This window comes from Cygnus atratus, chromosome 2 (genome assembly GCF_013377495.2).
Source record: "Cygnus atratus isolate AKBS03 ecotype Queensland, Australia chromosome 2, CAtr_DNAZoo_HiC_assembly, whole genome shotgun sequence".
NCBI classification, from domain to species: Eukaryota; Metazoa; Chordata; class Aves; order Anseriformes; family Anatidae; genus Cygnus; species Cygnus atratus.
This window is the reverse complement of record NC_066363.1, coordinates 2913874-2935663: the sequence shown is the minus strand read 5'-3', so window position 1 is coordinate 2935663 and position 21790 is coordinate 2913874. Positions and strand designations below refer to the sequence as shown.

Here is a 21790-nt window from a genome sequence, read left to right as displayed (position 1 = left end):
TGGAGACCAAAACGGCTTCAAATGAAGTCTGAGAGCAAAATTTCACACTCGTTTGACCTGGACAAGAAAGGGGAAAGTCAAGAAAACCATATACAAATCCCCAAATCCTGTTTGGAGATAAATTATTTCCACTAGCTTCAGAACTGCATGGTATGGCAGAACAAGATGGGCTCGCAGTCTATGCCAAAAACAAAAGGTAAATGGTTGATGAGAGTAGTTTTAAGTCAAAATGTAGCAGATCTCATTGCCCCCAGCCAGCAGAACCCACGCTCCCACACCACCAAGGTGAGGAAGGAGCCAGCACTGGTACCTGCACCTCCAAGTAATGCACTGAGTGCCCCTCCTGCCCATGCAGAGGTGTGCAGGCAGAGCTGGGTTTCAACAGGGATTGTTATGAAAAAGTCAGCACAAGCTGTCAAACTGCCATGTATTGAAAACTCTGGAGAAAACATGCCTGTTAGAAAGGCAGGAACACCACACGCTTTGGGGAGGAATATGTGGCATTTGTGACTCACCTGTGCAGCACTCCAACTCAACAAAGATTTAAAAGGTCTTAGCAAAGTATCAACAGCTGACAAACATACTCAAAATGTTAGTAAAGTTACCACTATCTGTAAGATCAAGCAGGCCACAGCAGTGGATTCACTCAAGTAACAATACGTTTTACAGGGCAGGCAGCAGTGATTTCAATAACCCCGCAAACACCTGCATGCACAGCAGACTCAGCACCAGCACTCCTCCTTTGGGACCCCTCACCACACCTTTAGGCTTTTTATTATGAGAGGAAACTTAAACACCAGAAACATGAAACCGAGCATTGCTTCCAGAAACAAACAGAAGAAAAGAAGAAAAAAAAGGAAAAAAAAAAAAAAAACTTTTTTTCCTGAAACCAAACATTTCAGGGTATTCCCCTCAACAGTCTCAGAAAATGATGCCTGTCTTACCCTGTTGGGATTTCAATCGATAACCCTTGCTTGCTTCAGAGCTCCCTCCTGCTCCCTGTCAGGTCAGAAACATCACCCATTTGGGGTGCCAGCACCCCTCACAGTCCTTTAACTTCTGAAAGACACCCAGCAGGGCACACGACAGACAAGAAAACCTGGTACTTTCAAAGACAGTCCTTTATTTATTTACACCACCACAGGGGCTCCCCTCAGCTCTAAGGGAGCCCAACAACCCCACTGCAGTGACAGCACTGCTCCTCACAAGGAAAGAAACCCTTCCTCCCCTCACAAGCCCCCTCAGCCCCAGGGCCTGCCGCCATCTTAGCCCTTCTCCCCCTCCCTCACGGTCCGCCCCAGCCCTCCCCCCCGGCCGTTGCTGCCACCGCCCACTGAAATGTTTTTTTTTGTTTGTTTGTTTTTCAGAAATTATACGTGCCCCCTTCTCCTGCTGCCCACTGGTCCTGGATGCAGTCCCCGCTCCACCTCAGAAAGCCCAGAAACTTCTGCCAGGCAGGGCCACCGCGATTTTTAAATAGCCACAACAATGCCTTGTCCCGTAGCTGCGTGTTTACAGATATAATCTATTCTGGCTGACGTTTTTCAGCTATATTTAGTCTGAGACAAGCACCTGGTGTGGGATTCACCTCACCTAGCTTCTGGGGAGGTAAATACACGCAGCTGAGCTCGGTAACCCGGGGCGATGCTCATCCCCTGCTGGCAAAAGCACAAAAACCAGATGGCTTTGCACCATAAAAGCATCTTGTTTCTCTGCAAGGGGACTGTGTGAGCCACGCTCAGGTGTTTCAAGCTGTCTACACCTGGTTGGAAATTTCAGAGCAAGCAGTTTGATAAGGATTTTGGCAACTGAGAGCAGTCTGTAGGGAGGTAATCCTCTAATATGTGGACTGTGCCTAAACCCTGACTAGGAAGGCATCAGATCATGCAGGCAGCAGCCCTCCAGTGATTTATTTCTCAGTTTTTCCTCATTCATACTGAAGTTGCTCATTAAAAGTACCACTTTGACCCATTAGTTTATGCAGCTAACAGAAAGGTCAGTGGTTACTCTGTTTTTGACTAGCTTGTATTTGATAGCTTCTTCATTCAGCAACGGATCTTTGTGCCTCATTCAGTTCTACCTTAGCTGAATGAGATTTTCCTTACCGAAAATCAATAATAGAGTAAATGCCACTGCAAATGCAAGCTCATAGTTATAAAGCTGTGTTGCTGACCTTTCAGCCCAAGCTCACCCAGACAAAGCTCTTAGTGATGGAGCGGGCTGTGAGGGAGAATAAAAAGAAAAAAAAAGAGGATGGTGGGCATGGGGGCTGCCCTCCCAACTTCTGCAACATCCCTTCTCACCTCCAGAAGTGGTCTAGTGCCTCTGAAAATCAGCCTGTGGACATATTTTGTGCCTGCACATTTTCAGTCTGCAGTCTGAAAAATGCAGCAGTTGACAACAGAAAAAAAGCCTTTCAAATACTTAAGAGAGAAAAAGAGGTATTGGGCACCAGAAAAGAGGTACTGGGCTTCCCCAGACAGAAGAAATGCGGTGTTTATTCAGGCTGTTGGTATGGCGGTGCAATATAACTATTTTGAGAAGGCTTTGCACAGTGGGTGGCTGAGAGGAAAAGCTGCTTCTGTCAGACTGGCATAAACACAGGCAGCACAGTCTCTCCTTTGTCGCTTTCAGAGGATCCTGAAAGTGTGAAGCACTACAGTTTAGTTTATTTTTCCAGTGCAGAGACTTTTTAACAATCTCAAACCCATCAAAGTGTTTTAGGGCTGTGTTGAACATGTTTCTTGTCGGCAACCAGCCCTAACAACTCTTCTGTTGTATATCCTTGCACAAGGTAAACAACAGCTAGTGTTTCTCCCTCTAAGAGAAGTCGCATTTAAATTACTGAGACAATAAACTTTTAATGAGATATTCCACAGATTCATTTCACAGCAAGCTTAATGAGCTTTAAGCAATATGAGCATTTTTTTCACAGATAAATTCCCTTCACAGTAATAGAACACACTTTGGACGGTTTTTTATTACAAATATGCATACAAGAGCGTTTTTAGTCACCTGCTAAACTCTCTCATCGCCCCCTTCATCACCCATGGAAATACAAGACTGAACACATAATGGATTTATTGTAATATAAAAATACATAGGGCTCCTATAAATTGCCACAGGTTGACAGGCACAGACCTGTCTGGCTTTGGGGCACAGAGAGATGGACACATTGATTGCAGAAGCAGGAACAAGCTTAAAGAAGAGCAGCAGGAGATAGAAAAAAGCAGCAAAGACACCCTGAAGTATTGGGCTGCTCTGAAAACCCAGAGGGGACTATGGATGGAGAAAACCTCAGCTAGGGATGGCAGCAGAGACTCGCCCAAAATGGGCTTTTTGTATGAGGGACACAGCTCTTGGAAGAACAAGTGTGGTGATGAAGCAGCCAGAGAAATGAACATGGTGAAAATCCTGCCCCAAGCACCAGGCTAAGCACTAACCCCTGCCCCAGAGTGCAGCTTACGCAGAGGGAAGAGCAAGGACCTCAGTGTGACGTGGGGGCACGCTGTCCCTTCACCAGCTGTGCTACCCCTGCTGAAGCCTTCAGGAAAGTTCAGAGGATTTTTCTACAAGATTGCGGGGCATGTGGTCTTAGTGTTTTTTGCATTTAATCACAACACCTTCACCTGGCATTACCTTCATTTGTAACTACACCAGCGCAACTGAAACACAGTGAGGAATCTTTCCTCCTATGTAACTGTGCACACATTCATGTACAAATTACAAAGTTGCCAAAAAATTCCACCCCTCAACTGTTGTTGGCAACTCAATCACTAAGGCTGGAGGGAAGGTGCTTATAGTAATAGATTATTCAGCCAAGCACCAGTACACCAATACAATAGCCACTCCAGGGCATGCCCCAGCACACCTTATTTCCATAAAATATCACTTTCCTCTCTGAACAGTCGTTTGAGTGAGCAAAGCACGCGTGGCCAAGGTGAGCAACGGCACAGGAGCTCGGTGCAGGTTGCTCTGGCTGTGCTCCCTCTGCTGGCTATGAAGCAGGGAACAGGACAGGGATATTTTGAGAGCTTTCCCCCATTTCTCAATGTGGCGTGATGTATTAAAAGCAGATCTGAAAGGAGAAGTACAATTTATTCCTCTTCCTGAGCACAATTAGAAGTTAGAGTGGTGGAAAAAAAATACCCACCCAATCAGCAAGTTTAATAAGAAGCTCAATGCAATGAGTGTTTTGCAATGAACACTTCAGCCTGAGTATAGCAACGATATATCCTATTCAAGGTAAGTGCAGCATGCTCCCCAATGGAAAATTACAATACCACAGATTGGTAATTCTGAACACAAAACTTCAGTGCATAGAGTGTTGATACTCCTGCCCCATCACTCACTTTGGTCTCTCCATACACACAGCACCCCGTGCAGAATACAACTTGATCGAGCAAGTGGTGGACTAAAGATTCAGCAGGAGTCCAAATAAACAAGGGGCACCCTCAGAGAAAGGTGTGCCTCCCTGTGTAAGGGTCTCTCCACAAAGCATTACAGTCAGCAGCACTTGCTGCTGGTTTGGGCTCCTGCTGTTTAAGCCCAATTTGAAGAATTCTGCTGACACACACCCTCACCAAACACCACAAACAACAGCTGAAGGCACAGTCACCTTCCCAAGCTTGTCACACAAAAATACTCTCAATAAGGCAAATGTGCAAGTGGCGGCTCCTCATTTATTTGCTAGCAGTTTTTGGCCACCACTCAGGGATACTTGCGGTGAGCTTCACCTTATCACCCGCTACGTTTAGGCAGAGTGGTTCGTTTATATTAGCCAGCCTCAGCAAAGCTATGCCGAGTTCATCTCCTCCAGCCCGGAACTTGCCAGCTGACTTTCCCGATTCAGTCAAGATCTCGGCACCCTCGGGAATGCTCTCCTGGGGAAGAGGAACTGAAAACTGCACTGGCACCAGACGCTTGCGAATGACACCCATGTGGTGGGTCCTGGCTGTTAACTCCTGTCCCACATAGCAGCCTTTGGTAAAGCTGACGCCATTCATGAAGGCCAGGTTGGATTCCAGTGGGAGGGCTACTCCAGGAGGGAGATCTTTCACACCTTCAGGAATTCCTAGGAAAGGAGTAAAACCAACATGTAAATAAAGTAACATGTTCAGTATTTTAGAGTTCTGGAGTATGTTTCGTCTGTGTTATAAAATGAGAGGTGAGAAGAAGCAATGTAAAGGAATGAGCTTGTCAGTACTCTGGTCTGGGCCTTAATGAAACCACTAGCTGTAAATGATCAGGGTTAGCAAAGATTATTCTAAAGATAACTGCAAAAACTGCACTAAACCCTAATCCTGTGAAGCTGAGCAATACAGACTCCCATACAAAGGCATCAACATACATTTAATGCTAATGGCAAAATTATCTTCTCCCACAGGTAGACCGTAACGTCAATGAATTATTTTCTTCAAAGCTAGCAAAAGTAACCCAGCCAACTGTCAAATGCTGTGTGAGTAGCTATGACTGCTTCTTTTGTGACCAGTGGCATGTTATTTTTTTTTGAAGCAGTGCTGGGCCTGGCTTTTTGTAGTAGCAAGCAAGACTAGCGCTGGTATTTCTGGGAGGCAGCACACCACCGCGGTCCAGCCCACTGTGACCCATTAACAGTTAGCTTTTCTGTACCAGACAGACACTCACGTTGCGGTCATTGTTTATTAGCAGACGACCATCATCTTTCTGTCTGCTAATTATTTTATTCCACTGTCTATGTGGACATAGTAAAATCAATGGGAGCTCTGCACAGGCACAGAGGCGTTCAAGACCAAACTCCTTCTCAAATCAAACATACACTCCTTGGCCTCCAAAATAACTTCAAATCCAGTCATACATTTCTAGGAAAGTATGTCAGGGTGTTTCCTTTTCCTTCCTTAGCAACAAGGAAAATATGTAGATTGTGCATAATTCTAAAATAATCAAAGTGACTCAAACCACAGAAATTCCCCTCTAAGAAAATGAATAATCCCCTTTTTCTTTCGCTGACCCACAATCCCACGATTTTTGTAATGGGAAACTGGACTCAAATATTGATTCTGCCACAGGCCAGAATTGTAACTACTGGATCAGTCTTATCCTTAAATTAGCAAACAATTCCTGCCTTTATTAAAAAGTTAAACACACTGAGGCATTCCCCTGTAGCTTTTATAATTTACTCCACCAATCAGTATCAGAGTGGACTCCGATAGTAAGACCCTCATAATAAAGAAATGTATTTATCTAAAACCCAGTGACAGAGAGCGCAAAACAGGTATTGGCTTTACCTTGCTTATACCTGTGCCTGTGGTAATCCTGAATGCTCCCGATACGACTTCCAGGGATGACCTCTGTCAGATTTGCTCCTTTCTTTGTAACCAGTCTCCACCCCATGACTTCTGTCCTGGGGTCAGGAGTTAAAACCAGAGCCTGGTCTGCACATTGTGCGAGGGAACCAGCGATATCTCCAGCCTGCTCCCCAGGGAAGACGGCCCACAAAGAAAGGTCAAGGCAAGGGACGATGTTTACTTTCCTCCGGATCTTGTACAGTTTCAGATGTTTCTGTATGGCATCCAGCACGCTGCTGTCACACTCCAGCAGGATGTGTGGCTCTTCTTCTGGACTCTCGTGAAGCCTAAAAAAAGCAACACCTACAAGGTCAGGGAAGCAAACCCCCACAGCGGAGGAAGCAAACAGGCATTATTATCTTGAGCCTGGTCCGAATCCAGAGATCTGGGGAATGCTGCTGCTGCAGACAAGGACAGCACTCAGCACCCCGTAACAAAATAATCACAGAATGGTTGAGGTTGGAAGGGACCTGCAGAGATCATCCAGTCCAACCCCTCTGCTCAAGCAGGGTCACCTAGAGCGTATTTTTGAGATGTGTATTTTTCTTGTTCTCTTCCAGATCATAACCAGCTTAAGAAGCAGACTGATAGTTCCATCTTTTGGTCTTCATTTTTGTGCCTTTCATTACTAAGCGAGTGACCTGACGGTACAAACAGGATGTTTAGGGGATTGGAATAGATGATCTTTCAAGGTCCCTTCCAATCCCTAACATTCCGTGATGTTTATTCACTGGGTTACACATTTCCCCTCTCACACCTGGGTCAGGTGGCTATAAAGTGTAATTAGCGCCGGACATCCTGCTTGTGCTAATGACCCCATTAATGGCAGTGAGTGGAGAACCCAAACCCTTGGACACCATCCAGACAGATCCTCGGACACCGGACCTGCTGGGAGGGCTGCTTTAAAAAGTCAGGTTATCGTAATTTTCTGTGGGATAATTCACAGATATGACAGCCAGGGAGGAAAATCATACAGAGGAGCTGCTTTTGGTACTTTTCTGAATTTATAAAGACACGCACAAAGTTTCTTAGGGGCGGGTCTGTGACTGCCGCTGACAGGAATTATTATTTTATGATAATGATAAAATAAAAAAATATATAATTTTATGATAATAAAATAAAAATTATCGTTTTATAATAATGATAAAATAAAAACTAAATTTTATGATGGTAAAATAAAATAAAATCATCATTGTATAATAGCAATAAAATAAATAATGATCTTTTTGTGGTAATGATCACTTTATGATGATAAAATAAAAAATATCATTTTTAATAAAGATAAAATAAATAATTATCTTTGTGGCAATGATCATTTATGATGATAAAATTAAAAAATCATTTTTAATAATGATAAAATAAAATAATTGTCATTTTATGAGAATGATAAAGTAAGATACATCATTATAATTTTATTAGGATTTTCACTTTATTAGAATTATGCCACCACACAGCATGCCGCGCAGGCCGCGTGCCCCCGTTTCCATGGCAACAGCGCAGGCTCCAAGGCTCCCCCCCCGCCTCCCGGCAATGGTCTCGCCCATCTCCCCCCCCCCCCTTCATTGGTCTCACCTGTAGAGGACGAGGTCGTAGAGGCAGCGGCCCTGCACGTTGAGCGCATGCGCGTAGAGCGCGCGCGGTAGGGGGGGCACGGCGCCCTCCCCCGGCCCCGCCCCCGCCAGCCGCGTGACGTCATTGGTGAGCAGCCCCTGCAGGAAGATGGCGGCCTCGGCGCCCCGCACGCTCAGCAGCGCTCGGCCCGCCGGGAAGCACCAGGCGGCGGCGGCAGCCCCGGCCCCGGTCCCGGCCCCGCTCCCCACTCCGCGCCCCCACAGCCGCCGCAGGCCGGGCAGGCCCGCCCTCACCAACATGGCGGCGGGGTAACGGGCTGTCAGGGCGGGCCGCCGCTTCCTCTTCCCGCCGCCGCCGCCATCTTGTGTGTGTCCGCCGGGCGCCACCTGCCGGCGGGGAGGGGCGGGGCACGCCCCCTGGTTGCAAACCACGCCCCCTTCTTACAGACCACGCCCCCTGGTGGCCACGCCCCATCCAGCTGGCCTAACCCCGGGTAGACCTGGCCGCCCCAGCCCCTAGGGCCGCCTGGTCAACCCACCCTGCTGCGCGCCCACCCTGGTGGCGCTCCTTGGGGTGGCTCTCAGGGGGCGGGTGGCTCTCAAGGGACTGGTACTGCCATGGTTCGTCAGCCTGGGGCTCGTCCCTCAGCTGGGGGTGCCTGTCGCTTGTGGTCACATCCCTCCTGCTGCCCTGGGCACGGGGGGCTCAGCTGGCCCCAAATAAATGGGAAGGTCCCAAGGCGCAACCCACCAAACCCTAAAACATGGCTGATGGGGCTGTTTTTTTTGGGGAGCTGCACACATGGTGGCTGAGCCAGCTGGGGATGCAGAGGTGATGCCCATCGTTGTTTTATTATTATTATTATTTATTTATTTATTTATTTATTTTATATCCCTGCCAAGAGCGGCACATTTAGAGGTCTGGAAGAAGTTGCACATCTGGAAGCACAGCTGGGCTGAGTCCCCAGGGGTAACGGGCACTGTGGACCCACAGCCGGATCCAGCTTTGGCCCCATGGACATAGCAGACATGGGGTGCCTCCTACCCACCCTCCACCTCCATCATTCAGCACCTGATGAAGCTATGGTGCACCAGAGCCCCTCTCCAGCAGCACCCTCCTGCCTTTGTTCAGGAGGGCAATATTGCATGTGGCGGGTGCTCTCCTGTGAGATGAACAGGGTGAGAGTGAGCACTGCCGTGTCCCTCACTGGGAACTGCATTTGAGGCAGTTTGCATCTGACCTGTGCTTCCAGAAGCATGTATGCATGGGCTTGTCTGGTCCTCTCCTCTCTGCCCTGAGACCCCCCTTCTCTGCTCAGCATCTGTGTGGAAAAACTAAGCTGGAGAGGAGTCTGCGCCCTGCCCTCAGTGCACTTGGAGTCATAGAAACATGAAATAACAGAGCAGTTCAGGCTGGAAGGGACCTTAAAGATCATCCAGAGCCACCCCCCTGCCATGGGCAGGGCCCCCTGCCCCCAGCCCAGGCTGCCCCCAGCCCCATCCAGCCTGGCCTTGGGCACTGCCAGGGATGGGGCACCCACAGCTCCTCTGGGCAGCCTGAGCCAGGGCCTCACCACCCTCTGAGTGAAGAATGTCTTCCTTACATCTAATCTAAATCTCCCCTCTTTTAGTTTAAAGCCATTCCTCCTGTCCTATCCCTACACCCCTGACCAAGAGTCCCTCCCCAGCTCTCCCTTTAGGCCCTGGCAGGCCGCTGTGAGGTCTCCCCGGAGCCTTCTCCTCTCCAGGCTGAACAACCCCAACTCCCTCAGCCTGGCTCCACAGCAGAGGTGCTCCAGCCTCTGAGCATCCTCGTGGCCTCCTCTGGACTCTCTCCAACAGGTCCCTGTCCTTCGGGTGCTGGGGGCCCAGAGCTGGGTGCAGACTCCAGATGGGGTCTCACAAGGGTGGGATAGTGGGGGAGAGGCACCCCCTTCGACCTGATAGCTACTGCTCCATGTCTCCGCTTCGAAGGAGTTTTAGTGCCCTGGTGCTGAGCAGGGCTGGCAGAGGCAGGGGGAATTTGGAAAAGCAATTTCTCTGTAATGCTCTAACGGTGGCATAGGGTGGCAGGGTGACAGGACCCTGTCCCAAAGGGGACATCCCCCCCAAACGTCTCCTCCAGGCACTGGGGCGCCTCAGAAACACCTCTAACAATGAATACGACATGGGAAAAGGCCAGCAATTCTCCCTCTGGCCTCAGAGAGCTGCCAGCAGCCTTTTGCCCCTGCCTTTCTGCTCCCTGCTCTCCCTGGGGCTTGCTGGCTGCTGGGTTCCCACCTGCCAGGGCTCACCCTGGGGTGCTCCCCCCTAACCCAGCGGTGGCTGCCCCTGGCCACCCGCCCGCAGCTCAGCACTGCTGCCGTGCACTCCTTTGCTCCGGCTTTTCCTCAGAGCACACAAGCTGCCGTCCACAAACCCACGTGAGATGCGATTGTTCAGCCCCAGCCCCGTGCGTGTGCTAGTCCCCGAGCTGTGCATCCAGGGGTCAGGGCACGGGAGGGAAACACAGCTTGCAGCTGGCCTGGGTGGCACAAAAAAACGCGAGACTTGTCTGAAAACGAAGGTGAAGCTGTCATTGTCATTTCCCCAGGGGGGGCGACTGGGGGCTGGTGAGATGCTGTTGGCAGGACGAACGTCTGCAGGCGTGGAGCAGCTGATGAACAAGACGAGCCCTGTGATCTCAGGGGTGCTGGAAAGCCGCTGGCATTTCAGCCTGGCTTTCTAGAGAAACGAGAAAATGCAAGACCGAGGCTGCTGCTGCCACTTCTCTCGGCAGCAGGAATTTGGAGGTGACCTGGGGAAGAGGGGTACTGCTGCTCCGCACACCTCACCCCTCGCTGATGCCGCTCGCCCACTGGGACAGGACAGGGCTGCCCCCAGGCTGGGTCCCGGAGGAATTGAGGTGAGAGATGAAGGCTGCTAGCGAGGGAATCGCGCTGCAGGGCCCAGTCCTGCAGCGGCACCAGGCTGAGGTCAGCACCCATGGGTGTTTGGCTTTGGTATCACCCCACAGCATGGGCGAATTCAGCCTGTTCCTGGTCTGAAGGACGCCTTGTTGTTTAGCAAGACTTTTTTTTCTTTCTTTCTTTCTTTCTTTCTTTCTTTCTTTCTTTCTTTCTTTCTTTCTTTCTTTCTTTCTTTCTTTCATCTGCTTTGTGTAGCACTGCAAAGTGGGTGCCCTACAAGGTGCCTCTGACCACCGGCCATCCTCAAGGACGCCTTGCAGGGTGCCATTTCCCTTCGTCTCCTGGGGGGAGCTGATCCTGCTCTGCCGGAGGAGTCGTGGAGACAGCCCAGCTGCCAGAGGAACAGCAAAAAATGCACGTTTCCGCCCCAAATCCGTTTCCTGAAGACTCTTTGGATGGCAGTTGTGAGCGAACATGCCTGCCAGTTAATGGGAGGGGCGAAGACCGAGGGCTTTCCGAAAAGCAGGCTTTCTCACAAGGGCTCTCCCAGCGTTTGCTCGCCTTCGCTCCTGACTTCTCCCAGCCTCGGAAAAGTTTTCTCAATTTTCGGGGTAGAGGCTTTTTCTAGGCGGTTTCAGCTCCATGCCTGAAGGAACTGCAGGCAGTGATTCATCAGAGAGACAACACATCCCAAACAACCCGAAGGTCAACTGCTTCTTAAGGCAAAAATATTTTGCGGTGATTTATAGCCGTATCTGGGAAAATAGAGGTCTTATATGGTTAAACCGGGCAAATGAGAGGTTGAGAAGAATGTCTTCTCATCAACATTCAGCCCCCTTCGCACGGAAACATCACACACTCTGCGTACTGTAACAAAATGTAAGTTTTATTCCATTTATTAGTAATGGATGTGGAATAGCCAGTTGAAGAGTCGGGCTGACGTATCTCTCCTTTGACCAGTGCTTCATATTCTAACTACAGCCCACATGGAACATTTACACTGAAAAATACTTAGAGAGTCAACCTCATACTCAAAGGTTTTCTAGTACAAATACAGTTAGTACATACAAAAAAAAAAAAGAAAAAATCCCAGAAACTTCATAACAGCACAGACTGGTTATGGCCTCGAGTTAAGTTCAAGTATTTCCCAGAGGAATGTGATGCAAGCAACAAGGTAATCTGGCTTTTACGGGGGACATTCCTGGCCCTGAATGGCAAGAACAGAAACGCGAGGGCGGGCGCTTTACCCGGCAAAGCTTAGCAAGAGTGTCAACGTTTACGATTAGTTCAGCTACAGAGCTAAACCCGTCCGGAGCGTGAACAAAATGACCGACCTGCAGGAAGAAAAGCAAAGCGTTAATTATTCTACTGGCGTCTCCTTCGCGGCCGACGCTGCCAGTCGTCTACTTGAAATTCCTCCGGCTGCCGGTTGGGTTTGTGAGGGTTTTTTTTTTTTTTTTTTTTTTTTTTTTTTGCTTGTGGCACTGCTTATTTTGCCTTCTTTGCCTTCTGCTCCCCAGACGGACACGGCGGAGGTGGGCTTGCTCCTCCTGCCCTGGAAGGAGCCGCTCAGTGCGCGCCGGTTGCGTTGCTGGTGGTGGCTCAGTGGAAGACACAACCTCCTGAGGGGTTCAGGGGCCAAGCAGTGGAGGAGGAAAGGAGAAAGTGAGCAATATAATAATAATATTATTATAATAATAACCCTCTATACATGTCTGACTCAGAGTGAGAGGAGTCAATGGGGCCTCGCAGGACACCCTGCATCCCTCTCCAGCACCGAGCAGTCCTGCCATGGACGTGCCTGTGTGCTCTGGTCCCTGTCAAAACGCTTGGAAAAAGAAATAGGGAAGCGAGATCGGCCCCCATATGCAAAGCCTTTGATGCAAGGGAAGGTTTCAAGCCCTGGAGATGAGCAGGGCTGGCTGGGAGGGCGGCCGAGCGAGCGGTTGCCCTGCCAGATGAGGAGCTGGTATCGATCCCCCCGAGTGTCTGCCCCGGCTCCAGTACTTGTCAATATTGCAATTATCGACTCCCACTATGGAAAACAGTGTGTGCGTATTGCATGGGGCGGTGACACCAGCCAGGAGGAGGCTGCGGATCTGCTGCAGGACCAAGAGCGTCCAAAACCCTCTCGGCGTGCTGGATCCGTGGTGTGAAAATAAAAAATTAAATTAAATTAAAATTAAAAAAAAAAAAAAAAAGAGACCCTCTTCAGGCACCCCCAACCTTCTGCAGACCCAAAGGGAAGAAGCGTCTCTTCGTGTCTACCGAGCAGGGGAGAAGCCAGGGGTGGCAGCGGGGCGTTGGTGCTAGCCTTTGGGGATGCGTTCGATGCTGGCAGGTTGGCGAGAAGATCTGTGCTCCTTTCCAGCACCATTGCTCTGAGCATCTCTGAACCTGCAGGTGTGGAAACGGATCTGTCGTGGGCTCCTGAGAGAGCCCCGGGACCTCACCAGGCTGTGCTCAGGCCACGTGGGGGGATTCCCTCGGTGAGGATTTCACATCAGTGTGTGGGACAGGTTGGTGTCTGCTGTAATTGCCGGGGGCAAATGTCCACCAAGAGCTCCTCTTGTGCTCTCCCTGTACCTTCAGGAGCTCACCCACCAGCACCTGGCCCCTCCAGCCGTGTGATATGTGTGTCCTACCACCGCGGCGTGAACTCTACAAGCCCTTCATGGAAAATTGACAGCACAAAGCATCCCTCCATGTGACCGGTGTGTGCTGCTGCCTGTTGCTGCTGTGAGGAGGCGCTGATCCTCCTCCTGGATGCATATGGGCTTTATCAAGGGGAAGATCTCCAGCAGCGAGAGCAGGCAGAGCTCCAGGCATTTCACCAGTACCCTCAGCGGGACCAGGAACAAGCCTGAAACTGTTCCCCAAAACCATGCTGAATATTTGCAGCTGAATACCCTGTAGGATGTTTCTTTGCATCTTTCTGAACCTCTTTTTTTAGCTACCCCAAGGGCATTGCACAGCTCTGATGCAGTGAACCCAGTGTTCATGGCCACGCTCAGGTCCCCAAGGGCTGGCCTGTGACAACTGGCACCCCTGAGGCTTTCAGAGACTGATCTCGGGGACAGGAGAAAGATGCCCATCAGGAAGGTACATTGATCCAGTGGATGAGAAATGCATGGGGACTTGTGTGCTGGCACAGCCATGAGGGAGCAGCTCAGCAGGGATGGTGCTGTGTTCAGAAAGGATTTGCTTCCTTCACGTGAAGTATGACCTTGACCATGGTGGTGAATCAACCATTTGACTCTTGCAAGAGCATCTGCCAAGCCTCAAGCATCTCAGGGACATCCCAGCTCCCAGGATGAAAGCATCCTGACGAAACACATCCAGCACTAGCTACCTCACCCTAAAACCAAGTGAAGCCAAAAGAAGCTGTCCATAAACTGGGGGAAAACTTCTTGCTGCTGGCCTGGGTCCTGCCCCCAGGGAAGCCGGAGCTGCTGGTGAGCCCCCAGACAAGTGTGTGGAAACCTGCCCGTGGCCTGGTGAGGCTGGAAGGCTGTAAAATTACCAGAGGGTTGATATTACATTTATATATCTCTCTATATATCTATATGCACACACACATGTTCATGTGTCCATGTATATACGCATATGCACGCACACACACACCGTATACACGCGATGCATAGATCTGCTCTCTGCCACTAGTTAGAAGGGTTTGATTAAACAGAAAAACAAATCTGCCAGCACTGATCTTCCCACCTCTGCTCAAATTAGCAAACCAAGTAGTCGAAACCCTTTGCGATTTTGTTTTCCTGGTTCCATAAAGGCACTTTCTGATGATGTGGAGCAGCGGTTTGCTGCAAACACCGTAACTGCAGTGCTTCCCACCGCATCTGCAAGGGTGGTCAATCGTAGTTGCTTGGTGTTTCAGCGCAGGGGACCAAAAGATGAAAGCCTTCAGTGCTGTGTTAGTGGTGCGGGTGCCGGGCCGTCGCTCGCAGCACACATCTCTGCCACCCTCAGCGATGCCTGAGGTCTGCAGGTTCAGGCAGGGCAGCACGTCGTCAAAGTTCATGCCACCGACTGGTTGTTTTCCCTTCCAACCGAGGGATCAGAAGTTAATTTTGATTAAGGGTATTTAGTAATTAAACACCGTATGATCTACAGCACTGCGTCCTCGTGCTGCCTGCTCGCAGCCAGTCCCGGTGGGATGTGGCATTCGCTGTTGCTCGCTGGAGTTTCCCAGCTGGAGAACGAGTTGGGAAGAGGAAGGAAACGTCTTTTGTTAATGCACCGGAAGACAGCACTAAACTGGTCTGAATTTTCTCTCTTGACTTCTATATAAAAGTTGCGTCTGTGCCCTGTGAAATGAACTCAAGACAATACCGAAAACCAGAAACAAACCAAAACAAAAACCGCACTTACACTGCCCTCTCTGCCATCAGACAAGCTATATCCATACAGATGTCTTTCCGTCTTTACTGCTGGAGCTCCCTTTCTCCAAGCAGGCCTTAGGTTTAGCGCTTTGTTTCTCCTGGGCGGTGTTGGCCCTGTTCTGCTCCACCACCGTGCCCCCTGAGGCAGGACTGCTGGTTCGAGAGGGCTGCGTGTTGGCCTGGGTGCTGCTGTAGCTCTGAAACGCTATGTCCAGCTGCTCCTGGGCCACTCGCAAGTGTTTGTGGAGGGTGGACAGGTCTGCCGGGATGTTCTCGTCCGGGCTGGTGCACTGCTGCTCCTGAGCGACGTTCGCCAGGTTCTGCTCGTGAGCCATCAGGCTGTTGGGGATCTTGGTGGACTTCTCTGATTTCACCACCAGGTTGTACTCGGGAGGGCAGGAGATGTTCTTCGGGTAGGCGTAGTTGTAGGGGGGCTGCCTAAAGCTGTTGATTTTCCGGTTGCGAATGGCGTCTCGGATGGTCCCGAACCCCAGGTGAAACATCTCACACATGTTCAGCAGTAAGCACAGGCAGCTCACGACGTACATCACCAGCAGAAAGATCGTCTTCTCTGTTGGCCGGGACACGAAGCAGTCCACGGTGTGAGGGCAGGGGAGTCTGTTGCAGACGAAATAAGCTTCTACCTCAAAACCGTAGAGCAAATACTGCCCTATCAAAAAGCAAACTTCAAACGAAGCCCTGGTAAGTAGCTGGAAGACGTAGATTTTCATCAGTCCTTCCTGCTGGATGCGCCTCCGCCCGTCGTGCTTTTGTTGCTCTTTGCTCTTGGGCTTGGCTTTGGTTTTCTCGTTGTCTGCCGTGTCGTCGGAGATCATGGGCTCCTCCTCGTCTGCCTCCATCGGGTCCTCCATGTTGCGCACCGCCTGCCAGTTCAGAGCAAACTGCTTCTTCTTCTTGAATCCCTTGAACTTCTTCTCCTCCTCCGCCGACCGGGCAATCCTGTGGATGGCATAGCCCAGGTACATGACCGAAGGGGTGGATATCATGATGATCTGGAAGACCCAGAACCTGACGTGCGACAGCGGTGCGAAGGCATCGTAGCAGACGTTGTCGCAGCCGGGCTGCTTGGTGTTACAGGTGAACTTGCTCTGCTCATCGGAGTAGATGGACTCTCCGCCGACCGCCGTCAAGACGATGCGGAAGACGATGAGCACGGTGAGCCAGACCTTCCCCACAAAGGTGGAGTGATTGTGAATCTCTTCTAGCAGGCGGGTTAGAAAGCTCCAGCTCATGTTGGTCATAAGGGCTACTCAGTTATAACCTGCAGGGAGAAGGAAGGAAGACAACAGAGCTGTAAATAAACATCCCAACATCCCAGCTACACGTTTTGTTGCCTGTTTCAAGACGTTGCTCAGCTGTAGGAAGGGCTTGGGTGACTAAAAATGAATGCAGTGCACCACAGAGGCCACCTAGGTACCCAGAACATCCTTAACTTGTGATAGTCTTTTGCTTGCCTGCCATGGGCTCGAGCGCCTGGGCTGAATGCGGGAGCAGGGGATGCTGAAATGTCTTTCATTAGCAAACCCAGAAAAATGCAAAGAATCAGCGAAAGAATGGGAATATTTATATTTACAGGCTGATGTCCCTTTCAAGTTCCGTTTGAAAAACAAAGCAAAACATGCCTAAATCAAATGCAGACTGTTTTAAAAATAAACCTTCAAAAGCTTGCAGGGAAAACCACGCATGTTTTAGAAGACCTGGACAGCTGGGCAGGAAGAAGAACTGTTTTGTGTTTAGCTCGATTTGTGGGAGTCAGGGGCTCAGCCCAAGCTCCTTGGGTTGCCCCAGGCACCATTAAAGGCAGGCGGTAATTGCACGGCTCACCCTTTCTGCACCCCTGCGTCCCTGCTCCGGATCACCCCTAGGCTCGGAGCCGTGCCCCTAATGTCAGGTGATGAATTGGGCACCCATGAGCCCAGTCCCAGCCGCGAAACAGTGCCTAGGTGGGAGTGAAGATAGAGTGGGATGGTGGTGGATGACGGAGCCAAGTGCATGAGTGTGGGCACAAGCTGGTTGGTGTGGGGTGTGTGATGGCTCTGCAGGTGGAGAACCAAGCCTTCCCAAACCTCCCTGCTGCTCCACAGCCCTCATTTACGGGGGCAAATGTCCAGGAAGACAAATGACGCCGCAAGACTTGAGCCTGGTCCTAACCCTTGGCACCGTTTTTACACGGAGACACAAAATCCCACCCTGAGGTTTTCAGGGGAGGCTTTGAACCCCCTTAGCCACTCAGGCACGGGGTGGGAGCAGCTGCGAGCAGCAGCCGGCACAGGAGCAAGCCACGAACGTGACTTGCTCTGTTCTCCACGTTTTGCCTTCCTGGAATGTTATTTTGCTCACGCTGCTTCTTAGGACGGGAGCCAAGCAGCTCTGGTTTGCTCAGCGCTCGCCTTCGCGCGGCCGGAGGCTCGAGATCCAGCTCAATTCTTCCACTGTCGAGGGCTCTCGAGAGCCGGCAGATGGAATTTTCTAACCCTGCTATTTCTAGATCAAACAAAACCTCTGTGAACCCAAACCCCCAGGTCTTCACACGCCAGGCTGGGACCGCGGGAGCGCTGCAGATGGTGCTGGGGGCTGTAATTCCTGTCCTGCAGCTGGAGAAACCGGGGCAGGGAGCAGGGGAAGAGCTCGGCCCAGCCAGCAGGGCTGGGGAAGGTCTCCTCTCTGCCCTCAGCTTACCTGGAGAAGCACTACAGCCCTCAATGCTACTGGGACCAGAAATCCTCATCTCCTGCCCCAAAAGTGACGCCTCAGACCTGATGGTCAGTACAGAAATGCTGCCACAAAACCAACAGCTCAGCCGCTGCAGAAGAATGTGGAAAGTGACCCCACAGAGCTCTTCTTTCTTTATTGAAGCATTTGGGTTTAGCATTATGTTATTTATCTGGGGTGAGGCAGGAAACCATCCCCTTTGAGCACCTTTTGCTTCTTTTAGACCCACTGGACCCACTTCAAGGTGTCTTCAGCCCTCCCTCTGCGTTGTGTCCCTGACCTATTAGGGCAGGATGGGACCTCAGCCAATTTGTAGGATTAATCCCAGCGCTCAGCCAAGCTCCAGCTGACGGTGGGTAGGAAGGGAAGGCACCAGGGTGCCGATCGCCCACTGTGGGACATGGTGCCTCCACCTCTGGAGCATCAGTGTCCAGCTGAGGCAAGTCTGGGGCCTACACGGAGCACACGGGGACCCAGCCCCTTGGTCCCCATGTCGGTGCTCAGCCACCGTCTGCTTCTCCAATTAGCTGTGAGCCCCAACTTAGGCTTGTTCTAAAACATGGACTTCAAATGTCCCGTACAGCAGTTTCTTTGTCAGCTCGGTGCTCGCCTGAGGTGGGCCCTGGGGACAATTCAGCATTTTGCAAGGGTCACTCAGGGACTGGGGAGACCTCACAGCGGCCTGCCAGGGCCTGAAGGGGCTGCAGGACAGCTGGAGAGGGACTCCGTGTAGGGATAAAACAAGGGGAATGGCCTTAAACTAAAAGAAGGGAGATTTAGATTAGATATTAGGAAGAAATCCTTCACTCAGAGGGCAGTGAGGCCCTGGCCCAGGCTGCCCAGAGGAGCTGTGGGTGCCCCATCCCTGGCAGTGCCCAAGGCCAGGCTGGATGGGGCTGGGGGCAGCCTGGGCTGGGGGCAGGGGACCCTGCCCATGGCACAGGTTGGAACTGGATGATTTTTAAGGTCCCTTCCAGCCCAAACCATGCTGTGGTTCTGTGACACGATCCACACAGACTGGAGTCACCTCCCAGCAGCAGTTTGGCTGGAGCAGCGAGGGCCTGCCCCAGGTAATGATGGATTTTGGAGCAAATACTCCACTTTGGATCCTAATTATAATAATCCTATTAGTCAGGATTGTTAGCAAAGCACCTACTGACTCCTCTGGGAGGCACGTTTCAGAAAGGAGCACCCCACAACATTGGCATAAAAACATTCACAGCCCCCCTGCATCAGGGAGAGAGGCTGTGAACCAGCAGAATTGGCAGGCTGGGGCTTTGAGGAGGCACGCAGAGGATGCCAGCTACAGGCAGAGCTGTCAGTGCTGTCCCGGACCCTCAGAAACATCTGCAGAAATCAGCTCCTGCAGCCCCTGGACCCCGGGGAAATGAGGGCAGAAACCCTCCTAGGGCCAGCTTGGTTCTGCTTCCCGTGCTCGGCCTGCGACGTGCCAGCCGGGAAGGCAATGCTGTGGGATTTCAGTGCCTTTAGTTGTGGGGAGAGAGTATTATGCTAACATTTTAAAACCAATTCTAACACAAACAAGCTTCTGAGGAAGGATTCGTTCACTTTTGCTGATGGGGAGGACGGTAACAGGCCAGGACTATATCTCAGCTCCGGACGCTGCTGGCTATCGAAGCCCAAGAACTGGATTTTTGCATCTTCCGTGTGCTGCAGCCCTCATTCCTCCGCTGAGTGGAGAGGGCAGGCAGCCGAGCCCCTGGGGAAGGGGTGCACGGGTCTGCAGCAGGTAGACGGTTGGGATTTGTTGGCTTTTGTAGCTCTGTTATCTGCCACAGACATCCCCTGAGAGGACCTCCCATCCCTCCGGCTCGGAAATCCATTCATTCACAGCCATCCGCCTGCACGCTTCTCCAGCCCTGCTGCCGTGCATGGGGTGCACATCGGGCACATGGTGCACAGAGAGCGGCTGGACCTCTCTGCCCGGCAGCAGCGTTTTAGGATAGTGACAATTTTAGCCAGGAACTAGCTGCTGGCTCCACGTTCCCACCGCGGTTACTTCCCCAAATCCACTGACCCCTCTGTGCAATCGCAGGCACGACTGTTGGAACTGGGAAAACTTTAAAAGCCGAGGGTAAACTAAGCAGAACAGGGAGAAAAATATAAATAAAAGAATAGTAGAAGAAAAAAAGAATAATAGAAGAAGAAAAAAAGAATAATAGACGAAAAAAAGAGAAGAAAATCCGTGCTCGCTGGACGTCCTTCCTTTCCGCTCGCTTCCCACCCAGTTGTTTAAACTGAAGGGAAAACAATGGGAAACGTACTCACAGAGACATGGTGCTTCTTGCGGCGGCTTGCCCTCCTCCGTCGGCATTCCTGCGCCTTGCCCTAGATAAACTCCTGCCGCCGCCACCGCTGCGGTCAAGCCATGCCCCGGCCGTTGGAAACCGGAGCTCCGGGGATGAATTTAAGGCACCGCAGACCCCGCCTCTGGGGCAGCCCCGCTCCCACCGCAACCTCCTGCTTCCACACCTCGCCGGGTCTCCCTAAGCCTTGGGAGAAGGTGGAATCTATGTCCCAGAGGGGGGAAGGAGGCATGGGTTTTAAATCCAAACAAGCCGCCGGGTCTGGTTTTAGGAACGCTGCCTGGAATTTTGCTGCCGAGCTCTCGCGCCGGCTGGAAGTAAATTAATAGCATCAGCTAGTGGCGCTGGTAACAGATTTGTAAGACAGAGAGCATGACTAATAGGGAACATGTGGAAAATGCATTTTGGCAAAAGTTTCTCGGGCAGAGAGCTGGTGGAAAAAAAAAAAAAAAGTAAGAAAGAAGCAAGGCTCAGCAGCGAGGAAAGGCAGTGTGAAGGTCCTGCGTTGGTGTTCCTCGAGGCGAGGCTTTCTCCGAAAGACATGGTGCTCCCTCGGAGCACCTGGATGGGGGCAGAGGGTAGAAAAAGGATGGGGAAGGGCTTTGGGATACACATTCTGGCTTTCTGGCTTCTTTGCAGGAGGAAAAAGAAATAAGAAGTGTGGGAATGAGCATAAAGCCTAAGGAAAGTGGAGAAGAAACCCTCCCTCCTGGTGGTCCGGGGGCACCTCTCGTCCCTGCTGTGCCCATGGGGAGTCGTTGGCACCGGTGGGATCGGCGCTGGGGCTCCAGGTAGCTGCTGGGTGAAAGCAGAGGGTGGAGGCAGAAAGTCTCCCCGGGAGGAGAAGGAAGCAGCAGCCAGCAAGTCACGAAAAGGATCTGACTCAGCCTTTGAGGGGAGAAAGCGCGGGAGGAGGCACATTTTGATCGAGGGGAATCACATTAGAGAACATATGCCTTTTTGGGAACTTTTATCCCAGTAAGGTCCTGACAAAGCAGGATATTTGCTATGGTTTTCCAAAATCATTTCATTTAATTAATCGGTCAGTTAATTCATTGTTCAGAAGTAGCCATCTCTGGTAGGTCAGGTGGAAAAATCCTTATATTCGGGAAAGTTAGATGTAGGGCTGAACATACCCTTGAGGGGTGGCTGCCACTCTAGGGGAAAACAGGTCCAGGGAGGGATTTTGGGGGGAGTGAGTCCCTAAAGAGGTTAAATGGTCATGACCCTGACTGCATGCTTCAAGTGCTTAGGACACCTAAAAAGCTTGCACTCTCAAAGGACTGGGGGTGATACGGAGCTGGTTCCAGAGACCACCAGGGCTGGAGATCTCCTCCAGCAATGCCCCGACCTCCCTGGACCATCGGGACCCCACGGAGAAGGAGAAAATTCTCATGGTACCCCTGAGAACATCTCAGAGCTGGGTCTGGCCTCCAGCAGGCTGGAGGGGCAGGGTCCTTCACGTCTGGGGACAACGTGGTGGGACACCTGGTGGGCACCTCCGCAGGAGCCACCGCGTGGTCCCTGGGA

The 21790-nt window shown here is 51.2% G+C and overlaps 2 protein-coding genes across 4 annotated transcripts; both read right to left on the bottom strand.

The window, feature by feature from the left end:
• Positions 1–4662: 4662 nt before the first annotated feature.
• IBA57 (iron-sulfur cluster assembly factor IBA57) lies at positions 4663–8276 on the bottom strand. Its single transcript, XM_035554453.2, has 3 exons — positions 7899–8276; positions 6267–6613; positions 4663–5074 (listed from the first exon to the last, which is right to left on the bottom strand). Exons 1-3 carry the CDS (start codon positions 8195–8197, stop codon positions 4683–4685), a joined length of 1038 nt encoding a protein of 345 aa, XP_035410346.1. The 5' UTR covers positions 8198–8276; the 3' UTR covers positions 4663–4682.
• Positions 8277–11671: 3395 nt separating this feature from the next.
• On the bottom strand, positions 11672–20598 carry GJC2 (gap junction protein gamma 2). Of its 3 annotated transcripts, XM_035554396.2 has the most exons (3): positions 20223–20583; positions 15190–16482; positions 11672–12428 (listed from the first exon to the last, which is right to left on the bottom strand). In XM_035554396.2, the coding sequence occupies exon 2, from the start codon at positions 16460–16462 to the stop codon at positions 15215–15217; it is 1248 nt and encodes a 415-aa protein (XP_035410289.1). In that variant the 5' UTR covers positions 16463–16482; positions 20223–20583; the 3' UTR covers positions 11672–12428; positions 15190–15214. The 3 variants fall into 3 exon arrangements, with proteins under 3 accessions (XP_035410289.1, XP_035410287.1, XP_035410288.1); XM_035554394.1 differs by having other exon boundaries at positions 11672–16482; positions 20223–20598; XM_035554395.2 differs by having other exon boundaries at positions 11672–16482; positions 20219–20575.
• Positions 20599–21790: the final 1192 nt, after the last annotated feature.

Bases quoted from the DNA above. Each gene is read 5' to 3' on its own strand.
- IBA57 (XM_035554453.2), bottom strand. From the start codon at position 8,197: ATGTTGGTGAGGGCGGGCCTGCCCGGCCTGCGGCGGCTGTGGGGGCGC. The intron at 6,614-7,898 runs GTGAGACCAATG...TGCTTTTTTTAG, and splicing joins TACGACCTCGTCCTCTACAG to GCTTCACGAGAGTCCAGAAG. The intron at 5,075-6,266 runs GTAAAGCCAATA...CTCCTTTCCTAG, and splicing joins CAGGCACAGGTATAAGCAAG to GAATTCCTGAAGGTGTGAAA.
- GJC2 (XM_035554394.1), bottom strand. From the start codon at position 16,462: ATGACCAACATGAGCTGGAGCTTTCTAACCCGCCTGCTAGAAGAGATT.